The sequence below is a fragment of the Sparus aurata genome, chromosome 12, assembly GCF_900880675.1.
Source record: "Sparus aurata chromosome 12, fSpaAur1.1, whole genome shotgun sequence".
Lineage (NCBI taxonomy): Eukaryota > Metazoa > Chordata > Actinopteri > Spariformes > Sparidae > Sparus > Sparus aurata.
In genome coordinates, this window is record NC_044198.1 from 443,160 (window position 1) to 462,014 (window position 18,855).

At 38.0% G+C, this 18,855-nt stretch overlaps 1 protein-coding gene across 1 annotated transcript in view; it reads left to right on the forward strand.

Annotated features, from left to right (window-relative positions):
* Positions 1-18,855, forward strand: part of tln1 (talin 1) — a 115,060-nt gene that overhangs the window by 20,162 nt on the left and 76,043 nt on the right. The window contains exons 2-6 of the mRNA XM_030435216.1: positions 5,832-5,902; positions 13,537-13,699; positions 16,764-16,861; positions 18,037-18,166; positions 18,439-18,591. Coding sequence (XP_030291076.1) covers positions 13,570-13,699; positions 16,764-16,861; positions 18,037-18,166; positions 18,439-18,591 — 511 coding nt within the window. The 5' untranslated portion in view covers positions 5,832-5,902; positions 13,537-13,569. The remainder of the gene's footprint in view (positions 1-5,831; positions 5,903-13,536; positions 13,700-16,763; positions 16,862-18,036; positions 18,167-18,438; positions 18,592-18,855) is intronic.

Here is an 18,855-nt window from a genome sequence, read left to right on the forward strand (position 1 = left end):
CTCTACCCTTGTATACTGTTGGTCAAATGACAAGACAGTTGTTATTTTAAGTTACAAAACCGAAAGTAAGCATCCAAAAGCTATGGTGTGTGTTTCCACGGACTGAAATGATTTATTTTTCTATGTTACTTAACAAAGGTTTTCTTTACGAGGAATGTTAAATGCAGGATTTCCACAATTGAATATTATGCTGTTGTGGTATTAATTCTTAAGCAAAGTAGCGTACTTCCACTTCTGGTGATTCACTACCTATAGGTACTGTGGACCAGTTTTAAGATACTTTGGTCTAGGGCTGCACAATTCTGGAAAAAATGTGAATCACAATTTATTTGCTTAATTGAGATCACGATTCTCTGGCACGATTTTTTTCACAAAATGTTTATTGCACTGATGAACTTGAGCAAAACAAAAAAAATACATTGTAGTATGGCAGAGGCATACTGCCAAAGCAATGTTTTCTTTGTTTTGTTGAAGTTCTATCATTGGATGAGAAATGATTTTTACAAAAGTAAAAAAAAAAATTAGTCTCCAAGATGAGAGGGCATCCTTTAATCCCTCATGTTGTACAGTGTTTATTGTGGCCATATCCTTGGCTAGGTGATATGTGAAAGCTGCTGTGATCGGCTTTCTAAAACGGAGGCGTACTATTCCTCCTTTTCCAAAAGCCGCTTCTGGGGTCGGCGTAAAGATATGACGTGACATGAAGCCCGAAGTCGGCCTGTGAACAATTGACAACGAATTTGTCTTCAAAATAAGAGCTTTACATTGCACCCCATTGGAGTTTAGAACTGGGTTCTTAGCGGGGTGCTTTTAATTTGAAAGTAGCGACCGCTCCTAGCTTGCGCTACAACAACAAGCTAACACAACCATACAGCTAGAGATCCAGGAGACGCTAGCATCTCCCGGATCTCAGCGGCTGTCCAGTTGCCCATCAAGCAGGCGAGGCGGATCGGCGGACCAAAACAGACCCTCAATTTGCCGGCCTCTGTCTAAAACCGCGGACCTAGCCGCCAAAGGACGGGCAGATTGGCGGCTTGCTGCCCTGTCTAAAAACGGCTTCTCATTCACTCCTTCCAAACACTCAATTCCGCCACTGAATCACGTGTTGTAAAGACGCTTTACCACAGGTTGAGGGAGGAGGCAGCGGCAGTGCTGCGTTTGGGCGCACTTCAAAAAATCCGGGAAGAAAATAGGAGCATTTGTTTGTGATTCAGCTCGAGATATAAAATGCTTCAGAATCGCCATGTGTGGAAATGAGATCACGTGTATGTGTGAATCGAGATCGCGATTTTTTTACGATTTTTCGTGCAGCCTTGCTTTGGTCTCTGGATATCGTGAAACATGCCATTACACTGTATTAACACACTGATTCAAATTACTATGCATAAAGTTAACGTTACAGACACATGATTAAAACTATTTTAATGTTTTGAATCACTGAATTCTTCAGCAGCTGAGCTATAAGAAGCCTTTGCCTCTTCGCAACGAATGTATCTCCCATTTCAATGTTGCCATACCTGAAAGCAATATTATTGTGATGCACAAATTTCCCTGTTTGCGGGACTAATAAAGGAATTTCTGATTTTGATTATAATAATAAAAATCATTATTATTATCATTATTATTATTAGTATTATCATTAGGGCCAAGGCGCTGTTGTAGCAGGATGCCAGCAGAGATATCAGAACTGGCAAAACATGGCAAACTTGTCTACTGGCATTCACCCATCCACACATAAATTCATTTACATGTAGCAGAGGCTAGCATGCTAGGCGTCACCTGCACCATTCATATGCACACTGACTCACTGATGGAACAACCACCGTGGAAACTTTGTGGGTTCAGTATTTTGGCCAAAGACACTTCAGCATGTAGACTGTAGGTGCCAGGGATTGAATTACCAACCCTCTGATCAGTGGACAACTGCTCTTCCTGCCGAGCTGCACCTTGATGATGTATATTAGAAGTGATCTGTGAAGCGTCCTCCTGACTTATATGACATATTTGTAAATCAGCTGGACGTGGCTGTCACGTGTGGCAGTACATTGGCCACACTTGCATCATGTCTGTGAAATATTGATAACTCTGCCACAGTTACAGTAAAGTCCTTGACAGTTTTGGTGCTGCAGGATATTTTGGTTCTGCTCCAATGAAAGACTGGACAGTTATCAGTCAATTATACAGGGTCATCAGTTTATAGTTTTTCTCTTATTAAATGTAAAATCATGATGCGCATTTCAGTCACACCCACAGGGGCCAAAAAGAGTAAAAAAAATGTTGTGTGATGACTTTCAGTTGATTGGTCCTCACCATGAGCACATGTCTATAAATGATCATTATCTTATTTATATGTTTACAGTGAACTGAATAGGTTGTTTTGACATGCAGTAACAAGTTTCAGTCATTGGCTGATGTTTGCAATAGAGACTGGATCTGCAGTACGATCAATACTGAGTTTATCAGCCCAAAAAACTTGGTGTGAAAGAAAAAGTGGTTGTTCTTATATAAGAGGATATGTTATTGTAGTATTGCTCTAGTAGCTGGTGGACAGTTCCACCAACTGTTAAAAACAGAATCTGGTCCAGCCTGAAGGATATGAGATAGAGGCTGACAGTACAGTATCTGGCTGCTGGAGATAGACAGGATGTTTGGCCCTAGGATGGCCGTTGACTGCTGTCACTTGAGAGTTATGTTTAATGAATAGCAATAACAATGTTTAAATAGCACTGAATTGCTTTGCAAGGTCTTTTGCTGCTTAATCTACCCAGAAATAAACACACTCAGATATCGAAGGCAATGATCTACTACAAAGGGCCTTGCCTTTTGTGTGTGGGCATTATGTAAAATGTATAGGTTATTTATCTAAAACATGGCTATCAATGATAATTCATGAATTATCTGAATTATCATGGATGATCATTAATTGTATTAAATAATAAGATCTTATTTACATTAGATCGCCTCGGGAGCCACATACTTGTAGAAGGGAAAGATGGATCCTTTAGTGATTTAGTCTAATAATCATTATACTTAACCGTGAATTTGGAGCTCTGATTAAAAATGAACTTGATAAATACAACCTAAATTATCATTGAACAGCAAAGAGAAGTCGAGGATTTCGGAATATTAAAAGTAGTAGATGTTGGCAACACTGCAGTTCTAAAGCAGACCTGCTCAGCCATGGCAGTGACTTGTTGTTTTGCTCAAAATATGACTTGCTTAGCCGTGCTGTGCTATGCTGTGTACTGACTCGGCCCAGTTCAACATTACTAGTCTTTGAGGAAAATGGTGCTGGTGGCTCCTTAACTGATGCCAAGTTGGAAAGTTGTGCTTCCAGTGTTGACCAGCACCATCCTGCTGTGCACTGTCCAATGAGATAAGGTGGATGGAGGAAACAGTTTTGTTTCCTTAGCAGATGTACCAAACCATGCATACTTGCTTCTTGTTCCTTCTGCTTGTGAATTAAGCTGAAAACTTTGTGTCAGAGCTGCTGGTGCTAGCAGGACGTTGTGTCGCTGCTGTAGAGAGAAGTTCTGTGTGCCTGCTGGAACTGTAGCTGGTAGTACTTAGCAGCTGTTGAGTCCAGGTGGATCCAAGAGAAAGGGAGAGAGCTGCAGTTTTGTTAACCTGCATTGCACACCCTCTTAATTGTAGCTTAAAGCTGGGTCTCTGGGCAGTCTTTTGGAGAATGTAGTCATGTTTTTATTTATGTGTGTATGTATATATGTGTGTGTATGTGTATCTATCTATCTATCTTATATCTATCTATCTTATATCTATCTATCTATATATTTTATATCTATCTATATATTTTATATCTATATATATATATATCTATATATATCTATATATCTCTATCTATCTATCTATCTATCTATCTATCTATCTATCTATATATCTATATATCTATATATATATATATATATATATATATTTTTTTATATTCCCACTTCAAATGGAATGCATTGCAAACTCTCCTGACATCATGGCTGTTCCCCCCCAAATTAGATGCATTCATGTGCCATATTAACTATTAAGGAGGGTTTTTTTGGACCAGCTGTGATTGGCTGCTGTGAACCTCGTTGTTTCTTGTAACTGCAGTAATTACTGTTGTGAATCAGCACTTCCGCTTTTAGTCAGGGTGGAGCGGGAAACCTCTGAAGTAGCCAGACTTTGTGTTTTGAAACTGGATTTATCTATTTATGAGTTTAACTAATGAAGCTGAAAGTCTGGAAGATTGAAGTGGCATTGTCTTTTTGTTCCTCAATTTGCTACTAATGTTGTTTTAATAATAATATTGTAGACAACCACTGAAGAGATTTGTAGCATCAGTGACATACATACTTGAACAGGCTTTAGATGATTCCCCTCTTATCTTTTCTTATGCCAGACAAACTGTCCGTATATACAGGATACACAGCTCCCAGATGAATCATAGCTGGGAGTAGGCAGATAGCTGAAATGCCCTTTTATGGCATTGTGGGGCTTTTTAAAACAGGATATCTGACTGGGATCTCACAAGAACACGCCCCCACCCACCACCCCTTCTGTGTATCAGCATTTTGTACTGAATGACAGCAGCCTGAGACTTCTGCATGTCACAGCGTAATGCCTAAAGTGAGTTTAAACATGTTGCTGCAGAGAAATCCAGTGTCCTCTACTAAGATATGTGCAGCACCTGACCTCAGATGATTTAGGTGTGTAACAGGGGTTCTGAATATTTTCTTAGAAAACAGTAATTGAAGTTGAGAGAATTCTTCAATTTGTCTGTGGATAAGTGACCTTTTTTTTTTACTTAACCTTATTTATTGAATTTCTATACCAGGTAAAAGATCATTAAAAGGAAGCTCAGGCTTCAGTGCAAATTTGCAGACACAAAACCAAACAGTCAAAAGACAAAAGAGTCTGAAAGTCAGACAGTGGCATGGTATTCAAACCCCTTTAACTTATTTTGTTATAGATTTTGTTCAAAATCGATTAAATGTACATTACAATCAGAACAAAAGCATATTTGCAAATACATAAAAAAAAAAAAACAAATTATTTGTCATCTAAATAAGTGCTCAAATCCTTTGCTATGGTGCTCCAAATTGAGCTCAGGTGTTTGCTTTGATTATCATCAAGATGTCTTTTAATATTGATGAAGTCTATCTGTGGCAAATTTAGTTGATTGGACATGATTAAGAATCACACACGTAGGGTCCGAATACTGTCTAAAGATGCAACAGCAACTTGTTGTTTTCACACTTTCACACACCTTTTGTGTGTGTGTGTGTGTGTGTGTGTGTGTGTGTGTGTGTGTGTGTGTGTGTGTGTGTGTGTGTGTGTGTGTGTGTGTGTGTGTGTGTGTGTGTGTGCGTGTGTGCGTGCGTGCGTGCGTTAATTAATGCACTTTATAGGTGCTAAAATGTGGATATAGAGCCAGGTTAGCTGTTTAAATCTGTTTCTAGTCGTTGTGCTAAGGTAGGCTAACCAGCTACTGACTGTGGCTTCATATTTACTCTGCAAGATTTCAGTAAGAAGGTCAGTTCTGTGGTTACATCTGTAAAGACACTTTATAAAGAATGTTTAATTATTCCTTTGAGTGACAATTGAGAAATGTGCATTTTGAGAGTCGTAAGTGATTCTCCTATAGTGCTTAAATAGGATTAGCAACCAATTTTTAGAGCAAATACAGTATGTCAGGATTTGTCATAAATTTGCTTAAAATGTTGACATTGCTGGACGGTATGGTTATTGTGTTTTTATCTGTAATGAAATATGTGAGTGGTAGTAATTGTTGGATGGATAAAGATAATCCTAACTTTGTCTATGTCTTTCCTTTTCTTTAGCCAAAGCGAGATACCCAGAGTTCATCATCTGACTGGGCAGGAGGCTGTTACTCAACACTGGTTTACATCAGGTATTTACTTCACTCACCTTCTTTGTAGGTTAAATCACTTAGGTGGATATTAATGAATTGAGTGGCTAAACAGTAGTCATTTTATCTGAGTTGAATCCAATCCTTATACTCAGAACTATCTTTTACATTTTTTATTTTTTTAGATAAAAATACGAAGTTCAAATTCTTTGACTTTTTAGTTTCATGTTCAGTAGTTTAACAAGGTTTCTTAACAAAAATCTTACTTCTCACTGGGGGTCATGTAGCTTAACCTGGTGACTTTATTATTTTGGACCTTGTGTCAGTCTTTAGACTCAGGTTTGAGGGGTTTAATGCACTCTGTAAAGACTGTCTTTATTTTTGTTTTCTACTTAAGTCTAGTTTTATCTGTTACTGCAATACCCAGCTTTCATTTTGATCTGTCATTGTTCTGTATCCTGAGATCTGACCCCCCTGCTACAACCGAACTGCATCCGAATGTATTCAAGGAGGGAGCCAGAATGAGTGGCAGGAACTGATAATGATACAGTGTCCGCAGGATGTGAAGCTGAGGGTGTCAGGGACGTCTGTGTTGCGACATTCGGTCCCTCTGATGACAAAACATGCCAAGAAACGTGCTTACTTGTGAACGTGTCCACATTATACACTGCCTCACTCAACCGAGTTTTGTTATTGTTTAACATTATTTGTACAAACTATTCGTGCACGAGACCAGGGATCGAGGCCTTGGCCTTTGCCACTACCTGCAGACTCTGGAGAAAGCTGGGGAGTAGAGCTGGAATCCAGTTGAAGTTGAGGCGGCTCTTAACTTGACCTTTACAAACAGCAACAATTGCTACTGATGAACAGTAGTTAAATGCTAGTTAAATGCTAGTTTAAATGCTATTAAACTAGCATTTAAACACATGCTAGTTTAATATCAAATGTTCTAATAACCTGACTTTTCTGGGTGACCCTGTGCATTAGGATGATATCCTCCTCTTTTATGCTTATTATAAGCAGGTCAGTAGTTGACAACCTGAGAATGAGACTCAAAAGTGTTTTTAATTTTTTTTATTTTTAACTATTTTACTGCAAGTTAAAAATTCTCTTAACTTGAAACTCTCGCCAAAAAGCAACCAAGGCTTTTTTTGTGATTGAATATGAGTCAAACCTTCGTGTAAATGCATAATTACGACGAAAGAGGAACTGTAGCGCCACATTATGTAATAATGTCGCATTATGTAATAATGTAATAAATTTTCACTTCATTATGTAATAACGCCGCATTTCGTAATAATCTGCCACATTTTGTAATAAAATTCTTGAACGCAATATGTAATAAACTTTGCCGCATTCTGTAATAAGTTATTACATATTGGGTCAGTTATTACAAAATGCAGGTGTTGCACTTTTTTTTACCAAGAAAATGTAATAAGTTGGTGCATTATGTAATAAAACACCAAATTGGGTGTCTTAATTACAAAAAAACATTACACCATCAGAAGTACATTGACTTTAAGCATACCAGCATGAATCATAAATACTAGTGCAGTGCCCGTAAGAAAAGTGTATTCCTATAAAAAAGTGGGAGGTTAATTAGCTTTTTCATGGATGGCCAAATGAGGCTGTGTTTGAAGGTGGGACGTCAGGGATATTTAGGTTTGTTGTGAAATCCGATATTCCAGGGTATAATTGGCTGTTTTTGACTATTTTTGATTTTGCCATTATATTTCACCTTAAAAGCTATTTACTTGGTGTCATTATTTTCAGCACAACCTCACATGTGTGACTGTACAGTTAATTTTATATTTTGACATACTGTATTAACACAATGGACCTAAAATCACAAAAAAACCCAACATAAAATTCGAGTAGAAAAAGTTAGATTTTTTTACTGTGAAAACCACAAATAGGCTATGTTTAACAAACCATTTTTTTTTTCACTTATAATGCAAATATAAATTGTTGTTTGCTAAATTTGTGCATACATTTAAAAAATTTACAAAGTTAAATGTAACTATTTACATTTAAATGCAGGCAATACTCAGGTCTGCCTGAGCTCCTTCCAGCTGAATAAATAGCTGGACTGCCTGCTCCACATTCAGCTTCTTCTCATTGTTCTGACTCATTAAACAAAAAACCGACTCCACTACTCACTAAACACACTACACCAAACACTACGTAACACACTAACTATACACTCCAAACACGCTAAATGTCACAAATCTCTCAACTCTCAATATCGCTGTCTACACACCGACCGTCGTTGCATGTCAATCAATCATCTAGGTCCCTCCCACAACTTCCTGTTTCTCAACAACCAAACTTGCTGCTTGGACACTTTCGTGACAAAAGCCCGTTTTTACCGTTTCTTCCTGCACCAGACACAAAGCAAACGTGACGGCAATGTTCGCGAAAAAGCGTGGCGGACATTATTTACCCTAGGTCCGGTTTTGGACGTGCCGATGCGTCCGGTCCGTCGCCTCGGGAGGTGGGCCGTGTAGCTAGTGGCTAGCGGCTAGCAGCTAGCCACTGAACCACAGTGGCTAGCAGCTACCCACTGAACCACAGCCGCCCAAATTCAGTTATATTTGATTTAGATTTGACAAATGAAACATCCTACTAGTTTTTAAAATTCATTCATATTCATGATTCATTCTGGTATGCTTAAAGTCAATGTCGTTCTGATGGTATAATGTTTTTTTGTAATTAAGACATCCAATTTGGTGTTTTATTACATAATTCACCAACTTATTAAATTTTCTTGGTAAAAAAAAAGTGCAACACCTGCATTTTGTAATAACTGACCCAATATGTAATAACTTATTACAGAATGCGGCAAAGTTTATTACATATTGTGTTCAAGAATTTCATTACAAAATGTGGCAGATTATTATGAAATGCGGCGTTATTACATAATGAAGTGAACATTTATTACATTATTACATAATGCGGCATTATTACATAATGTGGCGCTACAGGCACTTTTAAGATTTACCGTAGTTTCGTTTTCAGGCAAGCTCATTTTCTATGGGGTGCAGGGGCACCTTTACGCTAGCATCAAAACGTTAGCACGTTAATTTTGAACGGGAGTGCTAGGGGCAGGATACGCTAACATCAAAATCGCTATTTTTAAAACACTAAGAAGGCTCGACACAACGTGAAACTTTGCTTGTAGTATCACCAGGGTCTCTACACATGAACACAAGCATTGAGAACATCGTTTGTGTGCACAGAGTTTACTAAAAAGAAGGTTTTTGGACAACACTTTAACTATGACAAAATAAAAGACACACTTGTCTAGTAGGAGAAAATGATTAAGTAATGACATTTGACATTTAAAGGTCAAAGGTCAACTTCACTGTGACATCATATATAATGTCTGCTCATATTTCAATGCAACAGCCCAGGAACAGCAACGTAAGCTGTGCGAAGGCATATAACTGTGATGCAGTAATTGTAGTTGATAGTAAAATCCTCAAGCTTGGAAAGTTATCGCAGATATCTTGAGTAAAAACATGCATAGTGCAATTAGTCTTCCAGTGATTTGGGGACATTTTCTTCATATAGCCATCAAAACATCTTCAGATGGGAGTATATGAAAAATGTTGTGTTGATTCTTGAGGCCAACAACAGAGCAGCTCTTGTTCTTAGCTTTTTACTAGCCCTCGTCTTGTTAAATATATCCTGTGGTTTCACGCTTACAAATATTGAACCGTGGCGGTCCCTTGTAAAAATGTGCTAGGCTGTGCAGCCAATAACACAGTAGCTTGGTAACTCTTATGTTCAACATAATGCTCGCGCTGTTGGTCAGGTGCTGATGAAAAGAACAATAGCGGACCTTTGCAGAGGTAGCTGTTGCTGGGGATCCTCAGATTGTGTGCGGTGTTATTTGCATGAGCCTCCTCCTTACAAAACAAGGAGGCCAAAATCTGAATGGCTCACTGAATCCCATGTTGTCCATCCTAGGCAGCCCATAAAAATGACTAGGATGTTTTGGATCACTAGGATGTGATTTCACAGTATTTGGTTACAGTGTCCCTTTAAATAATGACCAACTGGGTTGACTGGACGGTCTGGTAGACTTCATCTTTAATAGTTATCTTGCAGGTGATATAAACATGTGGTGTTAGTTGTAGAGTTTCCTCTCCGCATAACTGTGTTTCTCACAATCGGCTTGTTTCTTGTAAGTTTAAATATAACTGGTGTTCCTCATTTTAAACTCTGCTTCACACTCTAAACTGACAAGTATAAGAATATGATGTGGAAATCCCCTTAGTAAAGATGAGTTCGCAAAAAGATGGAAGTGTTTGGATGTACTTCCCTTTTACTTAACTTCATTTAGCAGAGAGATTTTTGACACCTGTGCCTTGATATCTGGTGATTTTTTTCTTTTATACTTAACATCCAAACAAGTGTGAAAGCTTTAAGAGAAACTATGACCACTATTCCACCTTAAAGGCCTACACATGATCTTTTTCCAGAGCTTCTTCAACAATTAGCTTACTAGTCAAGGAGATCAATCTGTAGGCATGCAAACATAAGCCATCATAAATACACATTTAAGGCTTAAAAGTTTAAGGATTGTAATTTTTGACTTCTCTTTTTAGCTAAATGAAAAGAAAAACACCATTTTGCTGTTTGTGCTGAAAATTAAGCTACAGAATACAGCTGTTCTGTTTATCTTAGAAGCAAGACTAGGAACAGAGTGAAAGGGCTAACTTGATTCTGTTCAAAATTAACAAAATCTAGCTACCAGTTCCTCTTCAGCTAGATTGGGTTGGAATTTGTCCTGAAAATTCAGTAAACTTTAGCTAAATTATGATTATTTTTTTGAAACCTCAAAATAATCTCATTTTTAAGAAATGATCTCCAGTAGTTTACACCTTGTTGCAACCAACTGTTGATTATTATGTATTATTAATGTATTGTAAGTTTGCCCTGCATATAAAATTGAATGACACAGATTTAGCTAAATATAGCTTTGGAACTAAAATGAAAAACACTTTTGAAGACATAATTTGAAGACATTCAAATGAAGTATTATTAGGAATTGCCATCAGGTATTTTTGATTTTAATTTTTTTAGTAACTGGAATATTACATTTGGTGGTTTTATTTAAAAGGCAGATATTTGTACTGTGTTATGATACCTATTTATTTTGTTTTTAATTTGATTCAGGAAAGAGTATAAATTCCAACGTGGAGTGGCTTGTGTTTTGTGTATGCTCGATGATTTCGTCTTGTTCCCTGTGTGTGGGCAAAACTGCAATCTTAGTTCCTTTGCTCAATAAGCCAGTACTAGCTGCGTTTTTCACTCACTCCTCCAACAGCGCTGACACTTGCACCATTGTATTGCCCACATGCCTGCCTTCTACAAAAGTAAATTAACGTAGACGCTTTTGTTCTTAGCACACAGTACACAAGCCTTTTTATGTTTTTCTTTGAAGTAAAACAAGTTTTATGTCCTCAATGTTGTCAGTCTTTCCCCAATTTTTCGGAAGCGCTCAATTGTTATTATTGTTTTATTACTATTATTCATAATAAGAAATACAGTGCAGTGAATCCTTTTTTTTTTTTTACAAGAAAGTAAAAACTACTTCAAAATGTATGTGTTATTAATTTGATTCATTCTGCAGTACTCTGCTACCAATTAGCATTTGGTAATGTTGAAAATTGAATCAAGTTAAATCATATTTAAGATAATTCTTCTGGTAATTTCAAAGACTTTTAAATATGTAACTTGGTGATTACTACCTACTTATCATGAAGTTTGCAGACCTGTAAAAGGAAGCGTAACCATTTTAAGAAAACAGCAAACTATCATTTTTGCTCAGATGTTCAGCACAAATTTCATTAACAATTGGTGAAGCTTAGAATACTAATACAAAGAACCTCAAAAATGATAACATTTAGCCCACCATGGGCTAAATTAAAAAGATTCACAACTAAGAGTTTAGTTTTTACCTGACATTTTTGAAGAGTAACAGAGGAGTAAATGAACAACATTTATTCCTCTGCTTTTCTCTCCTAATGTTGCTCTGCTGACACTCATCAGCTTTGTTAACGCGGTCAGGAAATGTTTGTGTGAGACACAAACTGGGGCCACAGTTAACCAGTGCTCTGCTTTTTATACACTTTGCACATGCTGCTGTCACAGCCAAAAGTCTTTTTCATCATATTGTCTGTGCTCTCTTGCCTGAGGCTCTCTCATAATCTGTCTTTTATTCCAGTTTTAGGCTGCACTTTATGACAGTGATTTTAGATCGCTGCTGTTTGTTTTTTTGTCTTGTTCTTCTTCTTGTTCTTTTTTTTTTTTTTACATCTTCTTTATTGATTTCCACTAGAAATATAACAGTGACAGTTGGTAGAAATGGAAATTAGTTCATTCAACGAGAATACAGATTCCTTACCCACTCACATTACTTACGACTCTGTATTATCCAGGCAAAGTAAAACATGCTCAGCCTTTTAATGAGCATTTTGCTGCAGCTGCCCACATCTTTGAAGAAGTATGCTCAGGGTATTATCACAAAATGATCCAAAAGAAGCTAGGACCTTCACAAGACCTTGCCTCCTTCCCTGAGTTTGCTCCCCTTCCTTTTTCCTCTTCTTTAGTAGCTGAAGCTCTTGAAACAATCAATGCCAAAAAAGCAGAGAGAAGATAACCTGGATTCACTCTTTCTTTAACTATCTGCTCCCTTAAAAACTGACTGCTGAGCTCATCTTTCAACCAATGATTTACACTGTTAGAATCCCAAAAGTCTGGAAAGCTGCTTATGTCATGCCTCATCACCAAGCTGTCATAAATAACTATTGGCCAATTTCTAATCTGCCCTACCAATCAAAGATCATTGGATGCTTAGTCAATACCCACCTCACATGTTATTTAACCAAATGCTCCCTATCAATCTGAATTTAGAACAGAACATGGCATACTCTCTGCTGTCACATTTGTCTTGAATTATACTGCATATTTGTCTTGAATTATACTGCATACCCTGTAGACAGTACGGATTATTGTGGAGCACCTCTCAAAGGCTTTTGACACTCTCAGTCACTTAGAGATCGGAACAGATATTGGCGTGAACTCATACACATGAAGATGGTTTAGTAGCTATCTTTCAGACAGAGGTGCATAAAAGTGGGCGACGTTACATCTGAGTTTACTCCAGTACCTATTGGCATTCTTCAGTGATCCATATTAGGTCCAATATAGTTTACCATTTATATTATAAGATTTGTTAATATCTGCAACTTACATTACTGCTTCCATCACCATTTTCATTATTATTAATTTATTCTGTTGGATCTTAATTTATACTGTATTCAAGCCTCACTTGTGAATTTAATCTTGATCTTAATGTGACTTCTTGAATAAATAAAGCATATATATATTTAGAGGGAGCCAAAGATTTGACTGAACCAAACTTTCAGATTCAAACAGACACAGTCTAGCTATTTTTTAGCAGATAAAAAAATCTCTTGTATTAACAACAAGAGTCGATGTGATGAATTCCTCTTCTAAAGGTTTTTCCTGGTTTTTGCACCAGTGTTAAGTGTGTTTGGGTTAGGTCAGAAGTGTTAAGGCTCACAAAATGTATATGATGTTGGGCTTTTGGACAATTGATTTCTCTTGACTAACTACTTGAATAAATGTCTTTAATCACTCAGGTGTGAGTTGGGTGGAGGTGCAGAGCAGCAATCATGGTGGCCCTGTCACTTAAGATCGGTGTGGGGAACGTGGTGAAGACCATGCAGTTTGAGCCCTCCACCATGGTGTACGATGCCTGCCGTATCATCAGGGAGAGGGTTCCTGAGGCACAGCTTGGCCAGCGTGAGTTCTTTCTCATTATTTCTCCTCCCACACCCACAGACACAAACAAACACGCGTGCACACACAGATAAGAGTTCTTAAGGCACCAGTATAGTTCATTGGAAATGCTTTTCAGATGATTTTAAAGCTTCCATTGTGGAATCTTTCTACAACAAATCCTTAACTTTTTGGACCTTCTTTTTGTTTCAGCAAACATTAAACATGGAGATATTTGTTTATTTGTTGATCTGTTTGTCCCATAGATGTACGTGTGTATTTGCATATGGAGCGGAATAGTGAGATCCAATCTAAGTGGTGTCTTTAGATGTGTGTAGGGAGGCATTGTAAATACCAGGGGCCGTATTCCTAAAGATTCTTAGTGCAAAGAGTTGCTCCTAGTGGCCAAATTCTAAGAAAATTCTTAGAATAATGATGTTTTCTTAGAATTTCCCCTAAAAGTGAAGAGTAGATCCTAGTAAAGATAAAAGCTATTCCTAAAGAATCCTAGCTCTTAAGAGAGCTCCTAAGGCGAGATCTGTTAAGAGCAGGGAAGAGGACTTTTAAGTGGCGTAGGAGTTCCCTAAGCAGAGGACAAAATGGCGGACGGAAGAGGCAGGAGAGATATTCTCCAAACACTGGATGACAGTGAATTAATGAAACGCTACAGATTGGATCGTGGAGGAATCATTCTTTGTGGTTGATCTCATTAGAGATGCACTTACTTCTCCAACCCAACGCCACAATGCAAATACCACCCGAAATAAAAGTCATCACAACACTGCTTCTTATAGGCTGGTCAGCAATCACAGACATTGATGAAAGCTGAGCCATTTTACCCTTGTTAATACCAAATTGAGTTGAAATGTTGAAAGTTGAAAGTGCAAAAATTACCAGCATGGCAATTAATATAAGCAAATACATATAACTATCATTATGTGAATACTGTGCAAGTAGGCCTAAGTTTTCAAACATTTTGTAGGATAATTTTAAAGTATAGCTTACTATTCATTTAACAGATATTTTCTTTTATGTGAAATATTATTTACAATTACACAGTCTTTATAAGATTAGATCCTATGATTAAGTTTATCGATTTGAGGGTCCATCCTTTGCCCTTTATCAAAAAAAGCTTTTGAAATGATGACTCATACCTAGCAACGGGGTCAACCACACCTCCTCACTAAGATAGGAGTTTCTGTCCATTCCTTGCTCAGAGTTCTCTGAGAATGTTCTGGAATCACTCCTAAGCTAAGACTCCTTGCTAGGACTTTTTAGGTTAAGTTAGGAGCTCTCTGAGAGGATTCTCAGAATCTTTAGGAATACGGGCCCAGGTCTGCACTGAAGGACGTAAAGCTTGATTTTAATTCACCTTTGAGCGTGGCTGTTCCAAAACTCACCATAACATATCTATGTTTTGCCTCGTGACAATGTTGGACATAGGCTAGCATAATCATACCATTATCCAGGCCCTTTGTTGCTTGTTTTGGACAATGTTACAGAGACTGAGAGTGAGAAGCAGGTTTTTACTCTCTACTCATTTGTAGGTATGTAATTTGTATGTGTTTTGAGGAAACTTTTCAAACTGTTCTCAGCTGATGGTAAAGGACAGTGGAGGATGGAAGGAGGACGCCAATACTCAGCATGTAAAACAAAGCCATAGGCTTCTACAACTGATGAATAAGTTCAAATGTAGACTCTAAGAGCTAGGCTGAAATGTTCGCATGTCCAGAATAAATTGTAGTCTCCTTGGGAGTGTTGTCATGATACTGGAATTACTAAATAGATATGATACCTTGAAAAATATAAATAATCGATATGAAATGTTATACCATCATTATTAATTATTTTTTTTCACAACAATTCACAACATTTTATTAGAATATAAAGGCAAAAAGCCTTGTGTTCTGTGTGTTCAGCACAACAGCATTTGAGGTATTATACTTCTGACCATAGTCATAAGAGTGGGAGAAGGCAAGCTATGTGCACTCTGTGTGTGTGGCAAGAAAGAGTGAGATAGCACAGCTGGTATTAGTAAAAATACTGACTATTAAAAAAGTTAGATGAGGATTGAAACAGTTTCAGATATTTATTACAGATATTATTTGGTATTTTGAAATTGCTGATAACACTATTTGGAATAAATGAGTAGGGTTTAGCTACCTGAAACACTAGGGAAGTATGTCCTTTAAAAGATTTGAGGCATCAGTAACTGTTAGTTGATGAAAATAGTAACCAATCTAGGACAGTATGAGCATTACAGGGCCAGGGGTTACAGTGAATGAGCAGCGCCATAATCACATGGGATAATTACTAACAACATTTAACATTAAGAGTAATTTTCATTACATATAAATAACTCTTAGGACCACATGTATGCAGTCTGATGTGTCAACTCACAAAATACATTAATGACCAAAAGCTTGTGGAACTTTGAGCGAATATTGCTCTTAGTGTAAAATTTGTACAAAGCAAGCACAGGACCATAAAGTGGAATGCAGAGAAGAATGTCTAAAAGTAGATGAATAGCAGCCTTATTACCGTTGTCTAGCTGGTTATAGGCTCTTAAGACCTGCTGCAGCTGAAAACATTGCTCCAAGGTGTCAACTCCCTGCTATACAGATACATCAGCTGGTGTGCATGCAGAGTTATGTCTTATTACACAAGCTGTTTCGACAGCAGCTCTCTCTCCGTTGCTTGTTCGAACCTGTAAGTCATTTTACATCCAAAAGACAAAGAGGAAAAGTCAGTATCCCTGCCTCTGCCTAATTCAACAGCTTGTGTCTACTCTTCAGCATAAGTGGTCCACTTGTCTGGTCTTGCACTCTTGAGAAAAGTGGTCACATTTTGAAATGTGTAACATGATATGTTTGAAGCAGATGTGTGTGTTGAAGCAGATGTTGACCATCCAGCGACCAACTGACCTGATTAACATTGACAAGAAAGAAAGTGCACAATTTTATAAGTCACATCCAGCACAAGTACTTGAGGTGAAAATAGCCTTGTAGTGGCAGTATAGCTACATGCTGATGTATGCCAAGAAACACACTTGCAGTGCCTCACTCCGTATTTTTGTTTCCCTTTGCAGCCAATGACTATGGGTTATTTCTGTCTGATGAAGACCCAAAGAAAGGCATCTGGCTCGAGGCAGGAAAGGCCCTGGACTACTACATGTTGAGGAATGGGGTGAGTCACTCTAGCACGCATGCTACACAGCACTGAAGGCAACAAATATTTAAACTTCTATAGAGACATTTTATGCTAAGTTTTCAGTTTCGTACTTTTCACGTCAGGTATACATGCTTAAATTAACTAACAGCTGATATCAGTCCATTCTTCAGCTTGTTATGTTGCTGATCATCGTTGATAATGAAGTCGCTAGTAAAATTCACACATTGTTCAGCTTGTTAAGTTAAAAAAGCTGTCGGGGTGAAAAACACACACAACTCAGTAGGTTTCCAGTTGTTTCCATCAAATATGCATTTATTACAGTGTGTTTTGACCCTCTCACATTGTGGGAGTAGATGAAAACATTTGCATTGATTTTTGCTGCCAACAACAGAACAGTTCCCTTGCTTGGCTCTTAGCTTTGGACTAACCCATGTCTCATTAATGTTTCTGGTGTTTTCACTCTTACAAATGTTGAAACGGTTCATCTCATTAAACCAATATTCATTCAATATGCTGTCTTCTTATGTGTATGCTTGTTATGCATGTACTGCTTGTGCTTCCGCATATCAGAGAGCGAGGTGGACACACTTTCATCTCGGTGGAAGATGGTCCCCCCCTAGACAGGGCGTGACATGCAGCAAAGGGCCCCAGGCCAGGACTCGAACCTGGGGCCGCTGCAGCTAGGACAAAGCCTCTGTACATGGGACGCCTGCTCTACCAACTGAGCCAATGGGTGCCTGAATCAAATGTTATTTCCGATGCTGATTTAAACGATGTTGCTCTGTGTTTTGGCTGATCAGTGTTTGATTAAAACTATTTATCTATCTAATTTATTAATTCAGCTATTTCTGCAAAAAAAAATAGCTTGCTCTTCTTGATAAAATCACCAAACTGAGTCTATTCTCACTAAAAAGTCAAAGACACTGCTGTCTCATTTGAACAAACATTTCACCAGTTTGTGCCTCTCCTCCCACCCTCAGTGACAGGCAAAGCCAGTGTTGAGGTCAGAACAAAATACCAACACAGCACTTCTTGTGCTCTTGAAACGAGAAGTTCAATTGTGTGAATATAAGAATCAGTTCTGGATTGTTGGGATTTCAGAGTTTCATGAAAAATAAAGTCTGAACATCTGTCAGGAATGTTGACATCTCATAACACAGAGCTCCTGGCTTGTGTCCCCTGTCTTTCAGGACACTCTGGAGTACAAAAAGAAGCAGAGACCTCTGAAGATTCGCATGCTAGATGGCACAGTGAAGACTGTCATGGTTGATGACTCCAAGATTGTCAGTGACATGCTCATGACCATCTGTGCAAGAATAGGTCAGCTTTGTCACGCACAGCTCAAACTTCACCTGGACAACTGATGTTTGGATTTAATTATTTCTGCCTACTGATTGTTTTCTTCCCTGATGACATTCTGTTTGTCTGTCCATCAATACATCACCACAATATATTGATGATATATTGATGCTGGTTTACTGGTCATTTATTATGAAAGTTGCTATTAATAATAAAGTAATCCTCAAAATTTGCTTGTACTGCCATGTGAAAGTAAAAGTAAATGTAGTAACCTCAATCTGTTTGTGGATCAGGGATTACAAACTATGATGAGTACTCTCTGGTGCGAGACACTGGTGAGGAGAAGAAGGAGGAGACCACAGGCACTCTGAAAAGAGACAAGACTCTGCTGAGAGATGACAAGAAGATGGAGAAGCTGAAGCAGAAGCTCCACACAGATGATGAGTGTATGTCAAGCGCAAATCTTCACACCGACTGTCTTTACCATGCTTAATTCATGGCCTGTAGTTTAACAGGGATAAAATGATGTGACGTAAAGAACTACCCATTTTCATGATTTCACTGTATGATTGATGAGATGTTAGGAATACTGTGCTGACATCTTTGATGAGTCGACACCTATGACGGACAGCTGGATGGTACATTTATCCCTGTTTACTTGGCCTCAAGAATGAGTTGGCAAAATAAATAATGGTCCAGAGGGTATATTG